At 37.8% G+C, this 21,960-nt stretch overlaps 1 protein-coding gene across 5 annotated transcripts in view; it reads left to right on the top strand.

Annotated features, from left to right (window-relative positions):
- Nucleotides 1–21,420, top strand: part of LOC138708839 (facilitated trehalose transporter Tret1-like) — a 40,031-nt gene extending 18,611 nt beyond the window's left edge. For 3 of the 5 annotated variants that reach the window (XM_069839072.1, XM_069839071.1, XM_069839073.1), the window contains exons 5-9: nucleotides 1,969–2,087; nucleotides 5,720–6,017; nucleotides 11,707–11,903; nucleotides 17,110–17,390; nucleotides 20,239–21,419. In XM_069839072.1, coding sequence (XP_069695173.1) covers nucleotides 1,969–2,087; nucleotides 5,720–6,017; nucleotides 11,707–11,903; nucleotides 17,110–17,390; nucleotides 20,239–20,482 — 1,139 coding nt within the window. In that variant the 3' untranslated portion in view covers nucleotides 20,483–21,419. Of the gene's footprint in view, nucleotides 1–1,968; nucleotides 2,088–5,719; nucleotides 6,018–11,706; nucleotides 11,904–17,109; nucleotides 17,391–20,238 lie in introns of all 5 variants that reach the window. The other 2 variants (XM_069839074.1, XM_069839075.1) reach the window with 2 other exon arrangements.
- Nucleotides 21,421–21,960: the final 540 nt, after the last annotated feature.

The raw sequence follows: 21,960 nt of genomic DNA, 5'->3' as shown, positions 1-21,960 counted from the left end.
GGAAAGAGTGGAAATAGGGGTTTAGGGTGGGGTGACATCTAGTGTAGGAAAGTGGAACAAAAAGAGTAACGACATCTACGAAGCAAAAGAGGAACTTCGTCCTGTCAATCTCTCTCTCTCTCTCTGTCTCTCTCCAGTCTCTCCTTCTCTGTTCCTTGCTTCATGTCTCTCTCTGTTTTTTTTTTTTTTCTTACGACTTCGCAGGAGGGGAGATTCGATCCGAGAAAGTTCGTAACTAAACCTAAAAGCACGCTTTTTGTTCACGCTTTAGACCTCTCTGCTACCGAAGCGAGTTGGGGTAGAAGGGAAAATGAATCTATTTATGTTTAAGGGAACTGCCATAACGTATTGTAGAAGGGGACAATGATCGAATAGCGTGGGTAGAAACTGGCGGGCTTGTGAATGTCGCTTGGTAGGGGTTGACTGCGGGGGTGGCATAAGTGTTAACGTGCGGAGCTTCATTGTGTCCGTGTCCAACTTCGTGTACAGACGTAACCACGTGTAGTGATGAGCCGTACCGAAGACGTGTACTTCTTCCTGAAAATGTCCAGGGAGAATTTGAAGGCGGATACGGTAAGGTACTGTGAGGAGCATGGACTGCTTGCTAGTTATTACGAGTGTCCAACCCGTGGGAAAAAAAGACTATTGTGTTACTTCGAGGATGTGCAAAGTTAACAGGTGAGTGTTGTTTAATGAAAATCACATTACATTGTGTTGTGTTGTGTTGTGTCAGTACATGTTGTGGACAGTTGTCTAATGCGTATTGCATTGTGGTTGTGGACAGTTGTCTAATGCGTATTGCATTGTGGTTGTGGACAGTTGTCTAATGCGTATTGTATATTGTGGTTGTGGACATTTGTCTAATGCGTATTGCATTGTGGTTGTGGACAGTTATCTAATGCGTATTGCATTGTGGTTGTGGACAGTTGTCTAATGCGTATTGCATTGTGGTTGTGGACAGTTGTCTAATGCGTATTGTATATTGTGGTTGTGGACATTTGTCTAATGCGTATTGCATTGTGGTTGTGGATAGTTGTCTAATGCGTATTGTGTAATGCGTATTGCATTGTGGTTGTGGACAGTTGTCTAATGCGTATTGCATTGTGGTTGTGGACAGTTGTCTAATGCGTATTGTCTAATGCGTATTGCATTGTGGTTGTGGACATTTGTCTAATGCGTATTGCATTGTGGTTGTGGACAGTTGTCTAATGCGTATTGTCTAATGCGTATTGCATTGTGGTTGTGGACATTTGTCTAATGCGTATTGCATTGTGGTTGTGGACAGTTGTCTAATGCGTATTGCATTGTGGTTGTGGACATTTGTCTAATGCGTATTGTCTAATGCGTATTGCATTGTGGTTGTGGACAGTTGTCTAATGCGTATTGCATTGTGGTTGTGGACATTTGTCTAATGCGTATTGTCTAATGCGTATTGTGTAATGCGTATTGCATTGTGGTTGTGGACAGTTGTCTAATGCGTATTGCATTGTGGTTGTGGACAGTTGTCTAATGCGTATTGTCTAATGCGTATTGCATTGTGGTTGTGGACATTTGTCTAATGCGTATTGTCTAATGCGTATTGCATTGTGGTTGTGGACATTTGTCTAATGCGTATTGCATTGTGGTTGTGGACAGTTGTCTAATGCGTATTGCATTGTGGTTGTGGACATTTGTCTAATGCGTATTACAATGTGGTAGGCAGTGATCCATCGAAGCGGGACAGACAGTAGAGAAAGAGAGAGCATGCGAGCGAGGTGCCGAGCGGCGCGGGTAGGGATAAATTCTCCTACTGGCGTTCGCCGTAATACGTTTTTGCCCGTTTTTCGTATTCATAAACCAGTGTTAGCGATAGGATATGATTTGAATTACCAGTGGATAGCCGGGGCTAGCTTAGTACGCTCGTAGCGCGTGATGCGAAATGTCTATGCCTAAAAGTATAACCTAGCTACTGTGAATGCTTGTTTGCAGGTGTGATGTACCAGTTAGGGTCACTGTTAGTGCTGCTGACGGGCACTCTCACTGACTGGAGGACAACAGCTGTCATATGCACCTCCATTCCCGTCGTCACAGCCGTGTGCTTGCTGCTGGTGAGTTGTTATATGTTGTTGTCAACTTCTAGCCAATACTAAGGCAAGCATTTCGCCATTTCAACACAAATGAACAGAACGAAGGAAAAACTCGTTTACTGCCTTTTCAAAAGAAAATAATCTTCATTAACGCAGTCAGCAGATCAGATAGAGCCATCTCGAATTCTAGCAAACGCTGCAGCAGTTATCACGCTTAACGTAGGATTCAAACGCAGCCGAAGAAGATGGTTTTCGAAGACAATGACATTTAGAATGACTGTTTTTTGGAAGGAAAGCAAAGCTGGAGCGTTCATATCGTATATTTACTGCACAAAAATAACGCTGCCATGGAGGAAAGGGCTCCGGGCACAATTTATCAGTCATTTCTCGCTCAAGTCGAATTCATCTTGTAGGCACTTTGCGCCCAGCGTGGTAAAACGCTGGTTCACCCTCATGTCAAACCGTACGTAAGTCAAAGGGTTGTGGTAAGTCGCTCTCACCCTTCTCTAAGGTCCTTGAGAAGGTGGATAAGACATTGTCTTAATAAATGCTATTGTACTATCTTGGGTGCCGGCGAAAAACCCACTCTTAAGTAAAAGGAAGAAACGAGTAAGACTGCAGTGAGCCAGAAACCAACGAAAAGTGGGGAACGGTTTTTTACCTCTGCTGAGTATTGCTTTCAGCTACGGATGGGAGGTTATTCGAAAATAAAAAAAATAATATTAAAAAAAATAATTTAACCTGAAGGAAGTTACTTACAAATGGCTTTTAAGGATCCGGAGGTTCATTGCCACTCTCACATAAGCCCGCCATTGGTCCCTATCCTGAGCAAGATTAATCCAGTCTCTATCATCATATCCCACCTCCCTCAAATCCATTTTAATATTATCTTCCCATCTACGTCTCGGCCTCCTCAAAGATATTTTTCCCTCCGGCCTCCCAACTAACACTCTATATGCATTTCTGGATTCACCCAAACGTGCTACATACCCTGCCCATCTCAAACGTCTGGATTTAATGTTCCTAATTATGTCAGGTGAAGAATACAATGCGTGCAGTTCTGTGTTGTGTAACTTTCTCCATTCTCCTGTGACTTCATCCCTCTTAGCCCCAAACATTTTCCTAAGCACTTTATTCTCAAACACCCTTAACCTATGTTCCTCTCTCGAAGTGAGAGTCCAAGTTTCACAATCATATAGAACAACCGGTAATATAACCGGTTTGACAACAGACTTAATGATAAAAGCATCTCAACCGAATAATAACAGGCATTTCCCATATTTATTCTGTGTTTAATTTCCTTCCGAGTATCACTTATATTTGTTACTGTTGCTCCCAGGTATTTGAACTTTTCCACCTCTTCGAAGGATAAATTTCCAATTTTTATATTTCCATTTCGTACAATATTCTCGTCACGAGATATAATCGTATACTATGTCTTGTTGAGATTTACTTCCAACCTATTTCTTTACTTGCTTCAAGTAAAATTCCCGTGTTTTCCCTAATCGTACAGGACTCAAAATCCTGTTTGGCGCACGAGTTTACATGTTGGATTAAAATACCTGATCTTCTAAATGGAATGTTTGTGCTAGTTTCGGACGAGTTTACATGTCCTGAAATCGTGCATTCGCCTGGATATTCAATTTCCTTTTAAGTTTAACATGCATTGATTTTCTCATACTATTACCACAGTTTAGTATATACAGTCACGAAGCTCAAACGTAGTAAATATGCATCCATAGACAGTTGCTAACCACTAGGATCGCTAATATAGCCTCATTACAGACAATGCGAAATAGTACCGGCACAGTCTATTGTTCCTAGTACCCTCACAACTCAAGCTTCGTGACTGTACTGGGTGTTCATTTCAAAGTGTGTCATGACGTCACTGTTGTTGAGTCAGCGATTTGAAGCAAGTTTCAGCTTTTATGTCAGAGAAGTTGCCTATTAATCAAGGCGTTCAATCTGAACTTAAGTACGTGTACGGTATAACTTGAATGTCGTAGCAACAGATGGCGGTCTGTACGGTCTGTGTGCTACCATAACCTCTTTCGAACTGTGTTTTGCGCGGGCAAGTCGTACGCAGGGTATTTCTTATCATCGGTTGCGTACGGCAACATTCCACAACACAAATCAAATGCTCCGTGTCCATGTTGACCGTCGAAGTTAATGTCAACAAATACTGTACGTAAGTAATCGTCTTAATCCTCTCCCCATATCCCGACAATAAGAAAAAAACTCACCTCAGTACGTGTTTCCAAACAGTTCACATTCCTGCCACTACCGGCGTTACGGTACGTATCGGTAAGTACTCTTAAGGATGAACGCTGTACTTGCCAGGCAACTTCTCTTGCACATAGGTTGTACGCCTCTGCGGAAATGTAGGAAGGTTGAATTCTCTAGGCTAATCGACTAGCCACATGACGACATACAGCGAGCCATGACACACTTTGAACTGAACACGCAGTATATACTAGACTGTGCTATTACTACAGGGACATCATTTTATTTTTACTAACATTTTTAATATTAACCTGTCTACATCTTTAGAGAACCGGAAACACCGCTTGCTCCCCCCTCCAAGACTGGAGTTCGATGATACTGGCGTAAAACATAAATCACTCTACTAGGTATAGGATGGAAGAAAAGTAGTTCATCCATTTACGTAAACTAGGAAATATCGCGATTTTGAGTTTGATAATTTTCATTAGGTTTTTCTTTAATGAAAGTACAGTACTGTATTAAGAATAAGTGTTTTTACTCACGAACTGAGTTATCCATGCGAACGTATTCATTATGCAGTGTATATTATACTGTCTACAGCACATTAGCGTACAATATAGAGAAAGAAGTTAAATTGAAAAATAATCATAATATGAATATTTAAACACATTTTTTAAAATGGTGGCCGTTCATTTCGATACAGGCTTCAGTTCTTTTGTGCATATTATCGCATCTAATTCCAATTGCCAGTTTCGTCCTTCGTACTAGTAACTCATGTTGAAATAATTCTGTACCTACTCTATAAAAGAGTACCTTACGTACTATAAATTCAATCTTCACTTCTGCCCGACCCGCACAGATAAAATTACTCAGACATGCTATCTACTGTCCGTCCAAGTGGTTACGTCGCAGGATTGTAGAAAGGGAGGAAATCACGTGACAGTTAATTACTTAACGAGGCCCTTTTATTTAAGTTAAATTAAACAGCTGTATAATATTACGTAAACGCCCAATTCCTAAGAGAAATTAATGTTTTCAGAAAAGAGCTAAGACAGCCCAGCTTTTACAGAGGGACGAGCAGAAGCAGGTGGGGGAAATCGGGATGCGACGTAGGTAAACGGATAGTACCTGTGCGAAAATATGATTCAATATTGAAAGCTCTTTCGTCACTGGAAAACGCGAACATATTTCTGGAACGTACTATACTCAGTAACTCAGTACTGCTTACTATCTGCGGTCTTGTTTCTTTGTGGAGTTGGAACTTCATTAGTAGAAGGGGTGGGAGTGAAGTACATTCAAAAACTCAGGTACAACAAAAATTGAAGTAAAAATAAAATGATGTCCCTGTACACTGAAATCGATTTACAAATTGTAGTTTGATGGCACAGATAAATGAATGACAGTGACTCAGTTGGCTCACGCATGCGCAGGTGCCCGAGGCGCCGATCTGGCTCATCTCTAAGGGTCGGATCAAAGACGCCGAGAAGGCCTTGTGCTGGTTGCGGGGGTGGGAGCACGGGAGAGCCGTGCTGCAGGAACTCTCGGAAATGGTCAGCTATCATGACTCGAGGGGCATTTCCTCGATGGTGCGCTGCACGCAGCAGTACGGAGCCCAAGACAACCACCACAACCCGGAGTTCGCCAGGGTCCAGAGAACGGCTGAGCCATCAGCTTTCGTCAATCCATCTTTCGTGGACGACAACAATGAGTCAGTCACCGAGAAAATAGGTATGAGGGGTCATACGCGGCCGACTTCTTTGAAATATTGGATTGGGGGGGGGGGGCAGGACTGTGTACAAAAGTCTGAGAAAACTTTGACAGCTCTTCTCAAAAATGCCCTGACGTATTTTACAGAAAATAACATCGCCTGGTTTTTCATACAGTATCCACGGAAATTGCTTAACCCGAACTACGGCCCTTGCACAATACCTTTTCCCTTTCACTAGTTTGTTCAACCTTCATTGATCCTTGCAATGATGAACATGGGCTATTATGGTCCCTCCCAGGAATCTGTAGAGTAGAAAGACGAAATAAAACCTCTGTGCAAGTGGTATGTGGGAGGCATAGGCGGAGTTATGGGGGGAACGAGGGGGCCCTGCCCCCCCCAAACTTGTTTGAACTTTTTTTCTTCTGTTAATGTTAGAAAGGATTGAATTCAAAAGATTTTTCTTGCTTTTGTTTATGATTAAGTTTCTGTGCTCAAATTGACGAATTCATGTCTTCAGATCATGTGTCTGGACTATAATATATATTTTGTGCGAGATCGTGCGTATTTGCTTGTTTTCCGCATAGAACCAATATGCGGTAAGTGTGAAATACCACATTCAGTATTCCCAACGTAACACACATAATAATTTGCCTCTTCTTACCGCTTAAGCGCGACATTCATTTTATTGCTTTAGGCTTTTAACATATTATTTTTAGAGACGTTTAACATAGTAATAATTATAAATTGGAAACTTACCACTGCAATTTCACCTAAATCGCAATGTTAATTATTGTTTTTAAATATCTGCAAAAATTAAGTAAAGTCTACTACTCCACGAAACTTATTGCGTTCCTGATACAAGTAACATTAAGGAAGCCGTAAAAAAATCAACAAGATTCCAGATGCCGATGTTATTACTGCAATATGTTATATAAATAATATTGTTAAAATATTAAAATGAAAAATAAATCATTACATAACCTTACCGTTTGTTTTAAGTTCGCATTTATACACTGGGGGAAAAAAAGACAGACGTATATCACGGCCTGCTGGAGTATAGTAAACACAGAAAACATTTTACAGCAACAATGTTGAAGAAAGATAGTTTGGTGTTCCGAAGTTGGCGTCATTAAACAGAAACGAACATGGAGATTTCATTGTAACTAATTAGAAATTAGTCTTTCAGGTATGTAATAAACGATCTTCGCACAAAATAATGTACGATACACGAGCGGTATGTTTGTTTTCATGTTCTCGGAAATTAAAAAAGCTCAACTACGTTTCGCTTTTTCAATCTTTTCCTCGACCATGAAAACGTCAACATACCGCTCTTGTAACGTATATTACTATTAAATTTCTGAATATATAAGAATTTCTCTACCTCATTTGAGGAATGGAAGTACTGTAATGTTTCTGTACTCATGTGTTAGAAGTCTGCAGGTGTTCAGGCCGCCACTTGGAGAAATATGTATAACATACTGCACAACAATGCAGAAAAAAGAAACGTGATCCCGGTATAATGTGTAAACTTAAAGATGAGATTAAATAAAATAAATAAAGTTTATATTTCATATGATATCTTCAGGAAGGTAAGCTTCATATAAAAAAGTTTCTGTTAGCACTGACGGAACAACGTTCAAGCTGTAATGGGGGGAGGAGGTAAATGATGTCCCCCTTAACCCTGTTATATGGGAATTCTATGGTTTTGCTTCCCCTCCCCCAAGGAAACGGTTCTCTCTCCGCCTATGGTGGGAGGGCGAGGGCACTAACCGCTCCGGGGGGAGGCACTGGTTGAACGAAGCTACAGTCGCTTGCAGGGAGGGGACCATTTCTATCCGAATTCTCTACCATGAACATCTTACCCCTTAGCGGCCTCGAGCTGATGCTGCCCACAATACACTTCGGCACAGATAGACTCCTCCCCCATATGCGCCAAGTCACTCTACAGATTCCTGGGACGGACCGTAATTTCACTGCCACTACTACAACCCAATTTATCGCCGGTGTGCCGGAATTTTGTCCCGCAGGAGTTCCTTTACATGCCAGTAAATCTAATGAATGAGCCTGTCCCATTTAAGGCAATGTATCGGTGAAAAATGATGAAATATTAAGAAAAGTATTTGCATAAACTAGCAAAATAAGCTGTTAAAGTCAAAGAGAAAGCAGCAGAGAATCCCACAAGTGGTATTTGGGAGTTTTAAATCTACTGGATTGAGGTATTGTACAGATATTCTTAGTATAACTTTAAATTTCATTTTTCTCAGCTTTTATTTTTTCAGCATTTTGAACTTTTCAAAATACTCTGCGTACCACAATTTTTAAACTATATGCTTGAAATATTTAGGAAAGCTTTAGATATATATGAGTAAAAAATTCAAGTGCAATTGTTGAGAAATACTAATTTGTTGCATTGTTTTTAAATAGTGTTCTTATTTCATACGCATAAAAATTAAAAATTAAATAACAACTATAGAAAATATTATTTTTATACGAAGCAAATTTAAATTAGGCCTAAATAAAACCTGCTCATCATTTTGTTTTCATTAGTCTTTAAGTCCAAAATAAAATTTTAAATATTATGTGATAATCCATTTGTTACAAGGAGTATTTTAATAAAAAAAACAATAAAACCTTAAATAAAAAAAATTAATACCTCAAAATCTACTTGACACAGCTCAACAACATTTGGTATGTAATATCAGTATGATAATGTGTTGGTATGGTCAAAATTTGAAGTTGATCAGATGAAAATTGTAGAGTTTAAAATTTCATAGATGCATTGCCTTAAGACACTTGCCATCGACCTGGGCCGGGATCGAACCCACAACCTCGAGCACAGAAGGCCAGCGCTGTACAGACTGCGCTATTCAGGCCGACGAAAAATGTTGAAGGTTAATAATAAAATTTGTTAACTGATATGCAAAAATAGTCTAATACACTGTTAATTCCGTATTATTTTTTCAGGTTGGTAATACTTCTCACCATTACCGTTCGATCGCAATAGTTGAAACATTTGAACTGAACTGAAAAATTGTGGATCATAGACAAATAAGTGGTGTCATCGTTGAGGATTCACCGATCTCAAATGCAGGAGGAAAGAAAGGGAGAGGGCATTATGAGTTGTGCCACTAATATGTCAGCTGGCCATCTCTATGGATTTGAAATAACCATTTTCGACTTACATCCTATAAAGAAAGAGCATTCCACGTTAAGAAAAAAGCATTGGTTTTATGGGTCTTGTGTAGTACATTGTACAGTGCAAGCTATGCAATAGGTAGTCGTTTCTATGGCAACTGGTTATTTGCTGAAATAGCCCCATATGCTTAATGCTTTTTTCTTAACGTGAAATCCTCTATAGTTCATCTTTCAAATAAATTAATTATTTTTGAAACATGAATTATTTGATATAAGTTGAGGGGCAAAAAGTGCCTTGCTCCCCGGAAGTCGAACCTATGTGAGGGATCATTTATCACTGTGATGCTGTATAGTAATTAAAAGTATAACGACAGTAAGTCAATACTTACTTACTGGCTTTTAAGGAACCCGGAGGTTCATTGCCGCCCTCACATAAACCCGCCATTGGTCCCTATCCTGAGCAAGATTAATACATTCTCAATCATCATATCCCACCTCCCTCAAATCCATTTTAATATTATCTTCCCATCTACGCATCGACCTCCCTAAAGGTCTTTTTCCCTCCGGCCTCCCAACTAACACTCTATATGCATTTCTGGATTCACCCATACGTGCTACATGCCCTGCCCATCTCAAACGTCTGGATTTAATGTTCCTAATTATGTCAGGTGAAGAATACAATGCGTGCAGTTCTGTGTTGTGTAACTTTCTCCATTCTCCTGTAACTTCATACCTCTTAACCCCAGATATTTTCCTAAGCACCTTATTTTCAAACACCCTCAACCTATGTTCCTCTCTCAAAGTAAGAGTCCAAGTTTCACAACCATAAAGAACAACCGGTAATATAACTATTTTATAAATTCTAACTTTCAGATTTTTTGACAGCAGACTGGATGATAGAAGCCTCTCAACCGAATAATAACACGCATTTCCCATATTTATTCTGTGTTTAATTTCCTCCCGAGTATCATTTATATTTGTTACTGTTGCTCCAAGATATTTGAACTTCTCCACCTCTTCAAAAGATAAATTTCCAATTTTTATATTTTCATTTCGTACAATATTCTCGCCACGATCCACAATCATATACTTTATCTTTTCAGGATTTACTTTCAAACCTATTTCTTTACTTGCTTGAAGTAAATTTTCGTGTTTTCCCTAATCGTTTGTGGATTTTCTCCTAACATATTCACGTCATTCGCATAGACAAGCAGCTGACGTAACCCGTTCAATTCCAAATCCTCTCTGTTATCCTGGACTTTCCTAATGGCATACTCTAGAGCAAAGTTAAAAAGTAAAGGTGATAGTGCATCTACAGTAAGTCAAAAAATCAATAAAAAAAACTAGTGGCTTGTGCAGCAAATGCTGCTGCAAACTAAGTTCGTTAGACGTTCAAATAAAAATTTTTCAGATTTATTTTCAATGAAGAATACTTGTCTTTTTGATAGTTATTTGCTTCCATAATAATGAAATATCCTCCCTCTGAATGGATTTTTAGGCCAAATACTTTTTCTTGAACCTATCCAACTTCAGTTTTCGAGTTTCAACGCGAAAACGCAAGTATCAATGTCAGGACGATAGCAATAGCTATTTCAGGTCATTGTGGATTGTAGGCAAAAGTTAAGAAAATGTCAGGTTTGCTAAGCTTTCGAACAATAGCATTTTCGTATAGCTGCTGCATGTAGAACTTGAAATGTAGAGCGTAAAATCATTTTATCCTACTAAGAGATCTTGCTGAAATGATCTGGAGACTACAAAATTTTCTAGGCCTCTTATTTTATCAGTAAGTAATGCCTTTTGATCTTTCCTTAGGAACTGTAATTTTTGCGCTCTCTCGAGACAATACTGAAGACAATGACACATATCAATATCTACACACACCGCCATTAAGTATATGAAAAAGACCCAACCCCACTGGGTTAATAAGTATAAAAATATTTGATTTTTAATAACAATATTATTATCTTACTTAAGTTTTGTAGTTATATATAGCAGCCACTCAGTAAATTATAGAAATGAAGATCTAAATTAAGATATTCTCTACATTTACTTACTTAACCACAAAACGTTTCACTTTCATGTCATCAATATAGCATCAATATTATGTACAATTAATGAAAAATAGATGCATCATGATATTAACAATAATGACATTTAATTTCTAATGGTAATAATGTCATCAAACCACCTCAAGTTTCGTAGATTTGAATATCCAATACACAGCAGTACTCAGAAAATTATACACTGCAGAATCAGTTTTTAATAACAAATTGGCAATCCTGCAGGTCATGGCCTTCGTGTAATGGCCTATTGTTTATTGTAATGTGTGTTTTGTTCTGAAATTCAATCAAGTCGGCCGTGATTCAATAAAATTAGTTCTCAAAACTGACAACAGATGGATTTTGGAAAATAGGAAAATTATGTAGGAAAATTGACATTTCACTGAAAACTACTACTTTTCCGAAAAAACTTTGGATGCCAGGCATGAAAATGAGGGGCCACTCATTAAAATCCGTTCAGCCGTTTTCCCGTAATTTCCATTACCACTTCAAATTATTTCTGCTTGAACTGCAGTGCGAGTGGACTCTGATACAAGATCAGGCCTGATACAGCGCGCCAAGGAAATGGGTCGGCGTCCCACACGGCGTCCATTCCTGCTCATCGTGGCATTCATGTTCTTCACCGCGTGGTCCGGGTACGTGGCTGTCAGACCCTTCATGATACACGTCTTCACAGAGTTCCAGATGCCAGTGAGTGCCGACTGGGCCACGGTAAGTACCTCCATTTGGATACGGAGCCAATTGACGCTCTCAGGTGGTAATTAATTTAATGTGAGCCTTTTTGAAGATAAACTTCGGAACCATTTCATTTTCATTCACAGTCACTATGGGCTTCTCTCTATATTAGAAATGCCTATACTGTAACAATGGCTACATGTGCACGCACACAAAATCACTGGCCGAAGCATCTGTGCCGATATTCTGCACACATGTTATACAGTAGAACCTCTCTAATTCAGATTAATTGGGGAAAAATCCAGTCTGAATCAGTGACCGTCAGAATTACTCGTACATAGAACTTACCGGAAAACAAATACCTCTTATAAATTGAGGCTCTTATAAATTGAGGGAAAGAAGACAGAGGACGGACACTGGAAAGTTTTCTTTTCTCAATCGTACTATCAGGGACTGGAATGCTTTATCTGCAGACTTACTAAAGCCTTTACCAACAACCAAAAATGTATTTAAAAATAGGCTTAAGGACTTTACTAATAGACGATAATTATACACAATATTTAAAGGGTGTAATTGATATTTTGTTATTGAAGTGTTCTATCAGTGAAGAATTATGTTGTGTCAGTGAAATGTGTTGTGTCAGTGAAGTGTGTTGAGTAAGTGAAACGTGTTCCTGTCAGTGAAGCTTTATAGTTTATAGTGGCAGTGCAAAGTATTTGAACAGTGAAATGTTTTTGAAGTGTTAGTGAAATCAGGATAGAATCAGTGAAATGTGTCGTAGTTCCAGTGCAGTGAGTGAGTTGACAGCGAAATGAGTGTAGTGCTGAAAGGCACTTGTGCAAATATGAACATATCGTGGGTTTTAGTTCGAACATAGGTTTAAGGTACAAATTAGATTTACTTTAAATGTTATTTTAACTGATCGTGCATCATTTAATTTAGGATGTTCCCTGTTATTATTATTATTATTATTATTATTATTATTATTATTATTATTCATTATCGTTAGTATTAATTACTAGTATTATTATTAATTGTGTTTATTATTGTCTTTATTAAGCGTGATTTTGTCGAATATCCTTTTGAGAAGATTAACTCCACATGTAGATGAAATTATTGGGGATCATCAGTGTGGTTTTAGGCGTAATAGATTGACTATTGATCAGATTTTTTGTATTCGACAGATATTGGAGAAAAAATGGGAGTATAAGGGTACAGTACATAAGTTATTCATAGATTTCAAAAAGGCGTATGACTCGGTTAAGAGAGAAGTTTTATATGATATTCTTATTGACTTTGGTATTCCCAAGAAACTAGTTCGATTAATTAAAGTGTGTCTTAGTGAAACTTACAGCAGAGTCCGTATAGGCCAGTTTCTTTCTGATGCTTTTCCAATTCACTGCGGGCTAAAGCAGGGAGATGCATTGTCACCTCTATTTTTTAACTTTGCTCTAGAATATGCCATTAGGAAAGTTCAGGATAACACAGAGGGTTTGGAATTGAACGGGTTACATCAGCTTCTTGTCTATGCGGATGACGTGAATATGTTAGGAGAAAGTCCACAAACGATTAGGGAAAACACGGAAATTCTACTTGAAGCAAGTAAAGCGATAGGGTTGGAAGTAAATCCCGAAAAGACTAAGTATATGATTATGTCTCGTGACCAGAATATTGTACGAAATGGAAATATAAAAATTGGAGATTTATCCTTCGAAGAGGTGGAAAAATTAAAATATCTTGGAGCAACAGTAACAAATATAAATGACACTCAGGAGGAAATTAAACGCAGAATAAATATGGGAAATGCCTGTTATTATTCGGTTGAGAAGCTTTTGTCATCTAGTCTGCTGTCAAAAAATCTGAAAGTTAGAATTTATAAAACAATTATATTACCGGTTGTTCTATATGGTTATGAAACTTAGACGCTCACTTTGAGAGAGGTACAGAGATTAAGGGTGTTTGAGAATAAGGTTCTTAGGAAAATATTTGGGGCTAAGAGGGATGAAGTTACAGGAGAATGGAGAAAGTTACACAACGCAGAGTTGCACGCATTGTATTCTTCACCTGACATAATTAGGAACATAAAATCCAGACGTTTGAGATGGGCAGGGCATGTAGCACGTATGGGCGAATCCAGAAATGCATATAGAGTGTTAGTTGGAAGGCCGGCAGGAAAAAGACCTTTGGGGAGGCCGAGACGTAGATGGGAAGACAATATTAAAATGGATTTGAGGGAGGTGGGATATGATGGTAGAGACTGGATTAATCTTGCTCAGGATAGGGATCAATGGCGGGCTTATGTGAGGGCGGCAATGAACCTCCGGGTTCCTTAAAAGCCAATAAGTAAGTAATTAGTTACCACTGCCACCGGTATATACCCATTGCAGTGTGAATAAATACATACTCATATTAACAAGATTATTTCGACAATTAAACAAATAATCAGATATTTGATTAATTACTAACTTAGTATTTAATCATTCTATTTTACAAAGATATGGAACACGAAACAAATGTTATTAAAAAAAATAACGAATATGAGCCTGAAGTTCTTTAGTCCAAGTCAAGTACTTCACAGTGAGCAGCCTACATAATCTAAATAGCGTTTACAAACACGTGAAACACAAAACATTACTTAAAAAGAAAAAATAGTTTAATGTTCTTCAGTCAAAGTCATACAAAACATTAAAAAAGAAAAGAAAAAAACCGTTTAATGTTCTCCAGTTAAAGTCAGTTACTGCACAAAAAGTACTAGCTTTGAAATTTTCAGAGTCAGGCCGTGTCTCAAAGCTCAAGTCTATACTACTAGCAACTAGTATACTTGTAAACTACACACTAGAAAGCTTTGAACATGTATGCTGGAACCATGGCCTTCTTCATAGACTACTTTCTGAAAACCATGACATTACGGTGAAGCTCTGAATTAAGAAGGCAGTGTAAGCTGTAATCAACTGCAATGTATATTGTTGCTGGGCTAGTTAATAGTCTTATCAATTAGTACTGGTGTTAAAATGGCAGGGTGTATATTTTATTATTTATTTATTTATTTAACCTGGTAGAGATAAGGCCATGAGGCCTTCTCTTCCCCTCTATCAGGGGAGTATATGTGCTGTTTATGATTGTGACCACTGCCTGCTGGATCGCATCCTATAGGTGCGTAAACTGCCTGCTCAATCAAAGTTATTTTGCCGCTAGGTGGCAGGCAGTGCCCACCGCTATTAACATTATCAGTATATGCAATATCATTACCTGCCACCTAGTGATTGTTCGCGCATAACCATTGATTGGGCAGGCAGTATAAGCAGCTATAGGATGTGATCCAGCAGGCAGTGACTGTGACAATTGCAGCATTACAAATTGCTCCAAATCGTACTTTCGATTTCCGACAGTTCATAAAACGTAAGTCAACAACATTCTTTAGTAGGCCTAATTCCTTCGTCTTTGTGTTGATAGAAAAATACAAATTAGTTTTTTTATTTAGACCTAATAAATAAATAGAAGTTAAAATGTATTGGATTTTAAGGTTTTATCAAATTCAGTTTTATTGTTGTCCACATCCCTTTACTAATTATTACAAGCATCAGATTACTATCAATTTTATCTTTGCAGTTGTCAGCAATGCGTATATAAAAAATTACTGTAAATTCATTCCTAATATCAGATTGATTTTGTCTCGGTAAACCAAAGAAAAAATATGTAACAATTAATTACGGAAAGTAATATGAAGTATGCAATATTTCTCATAATACTGTATGCAGCTTTGATATTAAGATAATAATTTTACATTAAATATTATTCAACATTTCTTAAGTGTTTCATATATAATTCCACATTAGTAACTCACGTTTTAAAAAATAGTCCGAAACTCGCAATGTTAATATTTGTATATGTGGATGTAATTCCATCCCTCTGCGCTAGATGTCAGGTCCGCGATTTTTCGCACTCACGCCAATGCTGCTAGTATACAGCTGTCCGGTATTATTATAGTAAGGTATTTGGCTTCATTACGAGTTATCAGTTGCCATAGTTGGAAATTTTAATTCTGTGATTATAAACATTCCATGAATAGTTCATGACACTTGATTTTCAGGGATTCTCAGGTTAATGAAATGAATGGTATTTTCTTTAACCCTAGAAAAGAAACTTAGAAATAACTAGAAATATAAAAGATGTTCAAAAGATATCTATGAAATTTACATTTTGCTATCAACAACGAAATACGTGGAAAATATAAAGGCCTGAAATATTACAATTAAAAAAAAAAGTAAAGCAGACACTAACAATGTCAATGTTCAAAGTTAACGTGTTATTCTATATTTCACTTACATTTTATTTACAAAGCATCTTCAGATTTCATAACCCCAATTACTAATGAGGTACGGTATCCATTTTGTTTAGTGTACACTGGGCTGCAGAAGATATGCCGATACGAAATTATATCGTTTTCCGAGGACTTTAGCAAACATCGCAGACGAAGCGAACACAAGAATTATGAACACGTTGTAATCTTAAGGTATTTAATCATAAAAATGGATAATGAACTGAATTATTATTTTCATTTATGATATATATTTAATTTATCATTCCACTTAAGACTTAAAACCAGACGCATTGTTAGCAGGCACGTCTCCAGCTCAGTGTGAAATCAAATTTCGAACTGAATGGTGTGATTGTGAATGTGATTATTTCCGAAATGTCCAGTATTTTCTTGATCTACTTGATTCACTTCTGAATATGCCGTGTAAAACTACATACGTACAAAAGTTCAGAGATGTGTAAAAAAAAAACATAATATATTGAAAGATTGGGTGGAAGAAGTTACCGGTGATATTTCGAAAGCTCGGTGTAAATGGTGTAAGGTGATATTGCATGCAAAATATTTAGATTTAATTACCCATGCTGATAATTATGCACACAAAAAGAGTAGCGAGTGTTTTTCTGTTGTTCGACAATATAAAATTGCTATTCACAACTAACTTCTGGGCAGAGGTGAATGTTATTTCAATTTCCGGAGTATTATAAAATGTATATTATATATATTTTTAAATTTGAAACCTAAAATTCTCCAGTTCTTAAAACTATATAGTTTGTATTTCAAATTTGGAAATGATGTGTTAAGAAAAATCTGGAGTTTTTTTAACTACAGTTTAGAGGTTTTTTTTTTAAGCTTGTGCAGCGGTAAATGGAATTCTGAGTTGGCAACACTGCACAGTCCAATATGCGGCTTTCACTTTGTGTGCAGGTGATACAGCAAGTCGGTGGCTTGATGGGGGCTGTGGTTTTAGCAGCCGGAATCCGCCGAATAGGGAAGCGCCCCCTATCGTTGGTGGGCTCCCTCGTCACGGGACTCTGCACCCTTTTGCTGGGGGTGTACGCTCTGGTGGAGCTAGAAGCGGCCAAGAAGGAAGACAGAGCGCTATGGCTCCCCTGGGCGCCATTACTGCTGTTCGCAATCATGTCATTCTTCAACAGCTCGTTCGGCATGGTGCCATGGGCCCTTCTTTCCGAGTTGTTCCCCTTCAGGCAAGTCTCCAACACAAGAGAGAGTTTTCGGAATTCGGACCCTACTGGTTCGCTAAAGAGTTAACGCTATGTTGACGTCATTGATGAACGAGCCAATCAGAGTCATTCACCTCACGTTGTTTCAATCATAGGTTTCAATAGCGGAACTCGCTATTTCTAGGCAGATAACGTAGACGTGAACGAAGTTTACGGTAGGCCTAATTCGGTGTTAAAACATGGCATCTCGAGTGAAATTTACGATTGTGGACGATATTAATCTTCGGAATATGTATGATGAGACTTTCCTGTGTTAAACTTCAACGTACCTCGTTTACATGTTTCGACCTATTTATGGGTCATCCTCAGAACTGGTCGTTGTTGATCTTTTTTTTATTATTTTTTTTATTTTATTAAGTTATTTTACGTCGCTTTATCAACAGCTTTGGTTATTTAGCGTCTGAATGAGATGAAGGTGATAATGCCGGTGAGATGAGTCAAGGGTCCAACACCGTAAGTTACCCAGCATTTGCTCATATTGGATTGAGGGAAAACCCCGGAAAAAACCTCAACCAGGCAACTTGTCCCGACCGGGAATCGAACCTAGGCCACCTGGTTTCGCGGCTAGATGGCTAACCGTTACTCCACAGGCGTGGACTTGTTGATCTTGGCGCCTCTTGTTCTGTTTCCTGTGAGGGTGCGTTCGTGTGGTATAGTGTAGAGTCAAAGAGTTTTGAAGTTGAGTTGTGTGTTGAGAATTTCGTTGGGGTGTGTTTTCGTGTGTCTGTATATTTCATATTGTTCTAGTGTGTTTAGTTTCTGGCTTTTTGGTTGGATGTGTAGTATTTCCATGTCTGTGTTGATGTCTCTGTGGGTGTGGTTAGCATGTGTGATGTGTTCTGCATATGTGGAGGTGTTTTGTAATTTTGTTATGGCTGTGATGTGTTCTTTGTAAAGTGTTTAAAACGATCTGCCCGTCTGTCTTACGTAGAAGTTGATGCAGGTGTTACATTTGAGTTTGTATACGCCTGTGTGGTTGTATTTGTTTGTTTGTGTTGTTTGTGTGTTGAGATATTAATCTATTTAGAACACTCAAGATGGAAAAATTATCCAGGCCGAAGTACAGTAGTGGCAAAAAAAAAAACCGGACCGACCCTTGTAGCTGATTTCAGACCTTGTTCACTCCAGAGCACGATAGACTGGTAACTAAGACTTTCGTGGTTCGAATCCTGCCTGGGAAGGATACTTTTTTTTGTTCCTTATTCAAATTTACTCCCAATACTTTTTTATTGCTGGTAAAGTTCATGTTCTGGGAATATAAAGTTAATTAAGTAGTAAAATATCGCTGCAATCGAAAAGTATTGGGAATAAATTTGAATAAAGAACAAAAAAAAGTTTCCTTCCCAGGCAGGATTTGAACCATGAAAGTTTTAATTACTAGTCTATCGTGCTCTGGAGTGAACAAGGCTCTGAAATCAGCTACAAGGGGCGGTCCGTTTTATTTTTTGCCACTACTGTACAAGAAGGTTGAGAAAATAATTTTTCGTTGAGATTCCAACAGACAAAAGGTTGAGTTGTGAGACCATCACCAATCGAAAACAATCGTTTGTTTAACTCTTCGTAACTAGGAAACCAGCAATGATTTTGAGTAGTGCTAGTGACCACTTTCAGAAATAATTTCCATTCTTTCTCAACAATATGTAATGCATTTATTATTATTTATTATTATTATTATTATTATTATTATTATTATTATTATTTTTATTATCATTTATCACTATCATCATTGCTATCTCTGTTTTTCGAAGAGAGCTCTATAGGGCTTTAATTTAATTTGTATTATTTTCACCAGCGTCTGTATTTCTTTTTTTGTATTTATAATGTGCTATCTGGTGGGATGGAAGATAAGGTCTTATGACCTTAATTCTGTCAGATTAAATAAATAAATAAATGAATAAATAAATAAATAAATAAATAAATAAATAAATAAATAAATAAATAAATAAATAAATAAATAAATAAATAAATAAATAAATAAATAAACAAAATTTCTCTCGCTTTGATTCCCCCTGTAAGGTGAAAAAAAAAAACAAACAAAAATTGCCGTTTACAAACTTTTGAAGGTGTAAATGTATATTCTGAACAGATTACATCGAAATTATTATTTTTCCTCCACTTTTAAAAAATTGGAATTTTTTTCTATGCTTTCTTTAGACATTGAGTTATCAATGAAAGAAATTACAGCGCGATTGATTAATTATCATAGGAACTACGACATAATGGGCAGTATTCATAGACATTTTAGCGCGGGCCTCCGGTGGATGATATCAATGAACTAACGTTTTTCGTATTCATAAACCAGTGTTAGCGATATGATATGATATATGAATCCCGTACAAGTAACCAGTCGATAGCCGGGACTAATTTAGCACGCTCATAGCGCGAGCTAGCGAAATGTCTATGAATATCACCCAATAAATCTTTAACGGAGCGGAAAATATCGTATAATAGGACCTTACGTTAAAGGAATACGTTCACCGATTCCTTACGATTCTTTCCGAAGTTTTACGATAGTAAATACGTCACTGATGGCATCAACATAGCGTTAGCGGAAAAGCGGGCGTCGGGTGTGCGAAAACTCTCTGATAACGTCAATAAACATAAAAAAATAATGTTTATATCTCAGTCAGCCTTTCAGTTAGAAGTTTATCCTCGAAGAGACAAGTTTAGTGTCTTTCCCAGGAATATTATGTACCGGTAGCACGTTTGGAAGAATATTTTTAAGAAATTAATTTCTGTGAGCGGAGTTCCCTCCAATATTATCATGTAATTACCACCTCGACGGATGACAGAGTTCTTCTGCCCTTTGCAGGACCCGTGGCTTCTGCACAGGCGTATGTTCTGCCAGCCACTACGTGTTTGTGTTCGCTGCCTCCAAGACTTTCTTGCTCCTTGAAGGAGGTCTGCAGTTGTATGGAACGTTTTGGTTATATTGCGCTGTGAACGTCATTTGCTTCATCGTCATGTACTTCCAGCTGCCGGAGACGGAAGGACGGACGCTCCAAGACATAGAGAGACACTTCAGCAAGGCGAACACATGTTCCACTGATTGCTAGCCGTTGGGGATTAGCATGAACTATTTTCTGCGCAATAAAAACTAACTAGTGGCTTGTGCAGCAAATGCTGCAAACTAAGTTCATTAGACGTTCAAATAAACATTTTTCAGATTTATTTTCAATGAAGAATACCAGACATTCGGAAAGTTATTTGCTTCCATAACAATGAAAGATACTCTCTCTCGAGCCAATACTGAAGAGAACCACGCATATAAATATCTACACCACACCGCCATTAAATATATGAAAAAGACCCAACCCCACTTGATTAATAACTATAAAAATATTTGATGTTTAATAATATTATTATCTTACGTAAGTTTTATAGCTTTCAGTAACATATACTATATATACTATATAGCCGCCACTCAGTAAAATATAGAAATCAAAATCTAATTTAAGTTATTCTCTACATTTACTTATATAACCCCAAAACTTTTCACTTTCATATCATCAATGTAGGAGTAATATGTATAATTAATGAAAAATAGTCACATCATGGCATTAACTACAATAATATTTCATTTCTAATGGTAATAATGTCATCAAACCACCTCAAGTTTTGTAGTTTTTAATATCCAATACACAGCTGTGCCCAGAAAGTTACACACCACAGAATCGAACCTGTAAATTATTTTTAGTAAGTTAAATTTTTAATAACCAATTTAATTTGAGCTCTAAATATGTCAGCATTCTTGCAGATCATGGCCTTCCTGTAATATTGTTTACTGTAATATGTGTTTTGTTTTATTCTGAAATGCAACACGGCAGACTTGATGCTCGCTTCGCTACTCCTTTACAAAAAAGCGAAGGGAATATCAAGTCGGCCGTGAATGTTATTAGCTAGTTCTCAAAACTGACGACAGATGGATTTTGTAAAATAGGAAAATTATGTTTAAAAATTGACATTTCACTGAAAACTACTGCTTTTCCGAGAAACTTTGAGTTCCAAGCTTCAAAATGAGTGGTCATTTATTAAAATCCGTCCAGCCGTTTTCCCGTAATTTCCATTACCAGTTCAAATTATATATAGGCCTATATAGATTTTAAAGCCTTGGTTTTTCTGAACCGACGCATGCGACGTGCGTGGTGCGAGGCCCGCCTCGCACAAATCTGCACTATATGAGAGATAGTGAGTGGTTTCTATGACTGCGAGGTGCGCGATCTGCGGAGGTTCGCAGAGAGGCCTCTCAGCGTCGTCTCGCACCGAATCGCGCGGCCGGATTTGTGCGACGCGCGAACAGCGAGGCTTCAGCAAATGGCTTTGAATCTAGAGGGAAGAAACAATGGTGGGTGGTAAAGAAAAGTTGTAAATTCACATTTTTTCACTCCTTCAATTTAAAAGAATTCACAACTTTTCGATGATTGGTTCTATCTCCCTATTCAGGTGAGAAAAGGAGGAGGTGAGAAGGGTAGCCTGCTCGTCGGAGTCGTTACAAACACCTATTCTTCTTGAATAATTTCGAGGGAAAAATTGT

The sequence above is a fragment of the Periplaneta americana genome, chromosome 11, assembly GCF_040183065.1.
Source record: "Periplaneta americana isolate PAMFEO1 chromosome 11, P.americana_PAMFEO1_priV1, whole genome shotgun sequence".
Lineage (NCBI taxonomy): Eukaryota > Metazoa > Arthropoda > Insecta > Blattodea > Blattidae > Periplaneta > Periplaneta americana.
The sequence above is the reverse complement of the archived record's forward strand: the minus strand, read 5'-3'. Positions and strand labels throughout refer to the sequence as shown.